The sequence below is a fragment of the Sorghum bicolor genome, chromosome 3 (genome assembly GCF_000003195.3).
Source record: "Sorghum bicolor cultivar BTx623 chromosome 3, Sorghum_bicolor_NCBIv3, whole genome shotgun sequence".
In the NCBI taxonomy this organism is placed as follows: Eukaryota; Viridiplantae; Streptophyta; class Magnoliopsida; order Poales; family Poaceae; genus Sorghum; species Sorghum bicolor.
In genome coordinates this window covers 57,848,771-57,852,356 of record NC_012872.2, presented here as the reverse complement: position 1 = coordinate 57,852,356, position 3,586 = coordinate 57,848,771, and the positions used below count along the sequence as shown (strand labels likewise).

The 3,586-nt window shown below is 41.9% G+C and overlaps 1 protein-coding gene across 1 annotated transcript; it reads right to left on the bottom strand.

Annotated features, from left to right (window-relative positions):
- Nucleotides 2,031–3,586, bottom strand: LOC8058242 (GDSL esterase/lipase At1g28600). The gene is made up of 4 exons (XM_002456010.2): nucleotides 3,325–3,586; nucleotides 3,005–3,217; nucleotides 2,730–2,881; nucleotides 2,031–2,591 (listed from the first exon to the last, which is right to left on the bottom strand). Exons 1-4 carry the CDS (start codon nucleotides 3,572–3,574, stop codon nucleotides 2,109–2,111), a joined length of 1,098 nt encoding a protein of 365 aa, XP_002456055.1. The 5' UTR covers nucleotides 3,575–3,586; the 3' UTR covers nucleotides 2,031–2,108.

Genomic DNA, 3,586 nt, shown 5'->3' with positions numbered 1-3,586 from the left:
TAAGAGAACACTAGCATATTACCTAAAACTTGTCTCTTATATTTTTTTAGGGATGGATAGATGAGTCTTATTTATTTAGGAGAAAGGATGCTTCTTTTAGGAGACCCCTTAAAAATTATAGGGATAGGATATAAGATATGAGAATCTTTAGTATAAGAAGCTTAGATAAGATATTTGGTGGGTGCTCTAAAAGCAACTCTAAGAATATCTTTAAATCTTTTTCTAATTGATAGAAATAGAGATTTTGGTGAAAACAATACTCTCCAATAGCTTCTTTAATTATATCTCCAATATCTTTCTCTATTCTGAATATTTTGCTAGGCAAAGATAGTTGGAGGGATGCTTCTAGAGTGTGTACATGATATAGACCAATTATTGGAAGATGGAAAGGTATAAAAAGTGGCTTTTATTAAAATGATTTGCTGAATGATGATATAGAAGAGGGGTGTAAAAAATCTCTTAGTGTGAGACAAAGAACCAATCCTCTTTCACCGTTACACCAAAACTAACAGCTCCTTAGCAATCGTGGGTCAGCAAAGGTGTAAACATGTTTTTTTTCTCCCGAAGAAATTGCACCAAGCAAAATGCAGCCTCTACACTATGAGAAATAAAAATCACTAATTTTTAATTTCTTTAATGTCAAATGTCTAACAAATCTAAAGACGACTAAGGCCAGTCTCAATAGTGTTTCATCATAGTTTTGTAGACATCAAGTATGCTAGGGCACCGTATTAATGAAGAGAGAGATGATAAGAGTTTTATGAGAGCATAAAGAGTTTCATGGAGATGAAACTCTTCTACACTGTTTCTAAAATATGGATGTGTTGAAGTATCATGAAATTTCTACTGAAAATGGCCTAAGAGCATCTCTACGATATCTTGCATCTTCTTAAATTGTTTCAGGATAGTAATTGAAATCAATTTAGCTATAAGGAAGCACTAGCAGATTACCTAAAACTTATCTCCTATACCCCCTCCGTCCTGTAATAAGAGCATTCCAGCATTCAAAATTTGTTGTCAAATGCAATGCATTCTAGAGGATAAAAACCAATTATACATTAAATATTTTTATTTATCAACCAATCACCATTCGTCACATTGATGATAGCGTTTGATTAGAAAATAAAATGAGGGTACATATGTCTTTTATGTTCTCTCTTGATTTGTCTTAAATTTCTAAAATAAATTATATTATAGGACAGAGGGAGTATTTCCTTAGGGGTGAAGGAGAGGAGGTTTGTCTTCTTTATTTAGGAGAAAGGGTGCTTCTTGTAACGAGATCTCTTAAAAATTATTCCCTCCATTCTTAAATAAGTGTCGTTCTCGCTTCTCGAGAAGTGAAATATTTTAAGGCCTTGTTTAGTTGGCAAAATGAAAAGTTTTCGGACACTGTATCACTTTCGTTTGTTTGTGGCAAATATTGTCCAATTATGGACTAACTAGGCTCAAAAGATTCATCTCGCGATTTACAGACAAAATGTGTAGTTAGTTTTTGTTTTTAATTATATTTAATGCTCCATGCATGTGCCGCAAGATTCGATGTGGCAAGGAATCTTAAAATATTTTTGGTTTTTGGGGTGAACTAAACAAGGCCTAAGTTTGACCAGATATATAAATAAATATGCATATTTATAGTACTGAATTAGTATCATTAGATGGATTATTGAATCTATTTCATAATAAACTTATTTGAAGAACAGATGTTACTAATATTTTCTACAAACCTAGTTAGTCAAATTTAAGAAAATTTGATCGGCACAAATATCTTAGAGACACTTGTTTTGGGTGGAGGGAATACATGTATACAAGATATGAGATATGAGATTTGTATCTTCTAAAATGTTTTTTTTAATTATAGGAGCTTGGATAGGAAATATCTGGTGAAGAGATGCTCTAAGACCAACTCTAAGAATTTTTTTTATTCTTTCTAATTGATAAGAGTAGAGGTTTTGGTAAAAACACTCCAACATCTTTTATTTTAATCTCTGCTATTTTTATTCAAATGACTCTCTAATAATGATTTAGAGGGTAAGTTTTTAAAAAACACTCTTGGAGGTGCTTTAAGCTCTCTTGTGAGACAACAAACCAACAATAATCCTATTTCACCGTTAACACCAAAGCAATGGTGGGTCGGCGAACGGCCCGTTGAGCACTCCATGGGAGATGACATCGTACGCCTTCTCCGTCATGTGCATGCCGTCCCAGCTGGCGAAGCTGCTCGGGTTGCCCCAGAGCTTGGCCATTCTGTTACACGGTCTGCTGACGTGGTACGGCTGGTCGTCGCCACCGCAGCACGCCGCCATGGGGTCACCGATGCCAAATTTGTGCGGGTCCTTGATGAACTCCATGGCGGCACCATAGTAGTCGGCGTAGATGAGCTTCACGTTGGGGTGCTGCGCCCTAAGCCGGCCGACCTCGCCGCGCAGCGCCTGGTTATGCCTCTGGGAGAAGTCGTTGAACCACCGGAGGCACCCGTGCTCGTCGTAGTCCGCGCGGTTGTTGCTCTTGTACCCGCTCAGGTATGCCGGCACGCACCCGATGGGGAAGTTGTTCGGGATCATGATCGCCTTCGCGCCCATACCGATGAGCTCCTGCAAAAATGCATGCATGCAATTGCAATGCCAATGCAAGCTTCTGTTAAAATGACTAGAAAAACAAATGCGCACTCGACGACGACGACGACGACGACGGGACGAAGTACAATACAAGCGTAACAGGCAGCAGCACACCCTGGCAGTAGAGCCAATGGTCGCGACGATGTCTGGGATGAACTGGTTGGCTTGCTCGCGAGGCCTACGGGCGGCGAACCAAAAGTTGTAGTCGTTGCCGCCGATCTCGCCCAGCACGATGAGAGACTCGCTCAGGATCTGCCTCTTGGCGTCTAGCGGAATGATTTGTGTGCGAATGGGAAATCAATCGATTAGGCACATGATTGAACGCATGTATGCATGGACGCATCGTACAGGACAATAGGATTATACTCCTAGCAAGAACGCGTACTTACCATCCCAGGGAGCAATTCGTTGCATCATTTCTTTGAACCATCCCATCTGCACGCCCAGGCAACAGGCCCAGCTTACATCGTGGTTCCACCTACGAAAGTACTCCGGGGGCATTGCCATAGAGCCAGACACAGCGAAGTTAGCGCCAGTCGGGAACAGGCCTGTGTCCTTCTGCGGCAGATTTGGTGGTATCAGTGGCAGCTGGAACGCTTGAGCTGAAAGAATAATGCATGATGGTAGGTCAGTGGGTGAGGGTTAATTAACACGAATTGGCAGTGTGTTCATCATGTATATATGCACAGTCTCGTTGCAGTACACTCACCGTAGAAATCGATGACGACGCGGCCGTCGCTGATGCGACCGGTGGGGTGGTGGAAGTAGGTCATGCCATATGGGTACTCCATTATCGGGCCGCTACGCGCGTAGTTGCCGGTGTCGATGAGGGAGTCCCCGAAGCTGAAGATGCGCTTGTAGCTGCCGCAACGACCCGCCGGAGCGTTGAGCAGGAGGACAACAGAGATGAGGAAGATGTGCAGGGAGATGGAACGGTGTTGGCAGCTGAAACCCATCATCTCTGAACAGTA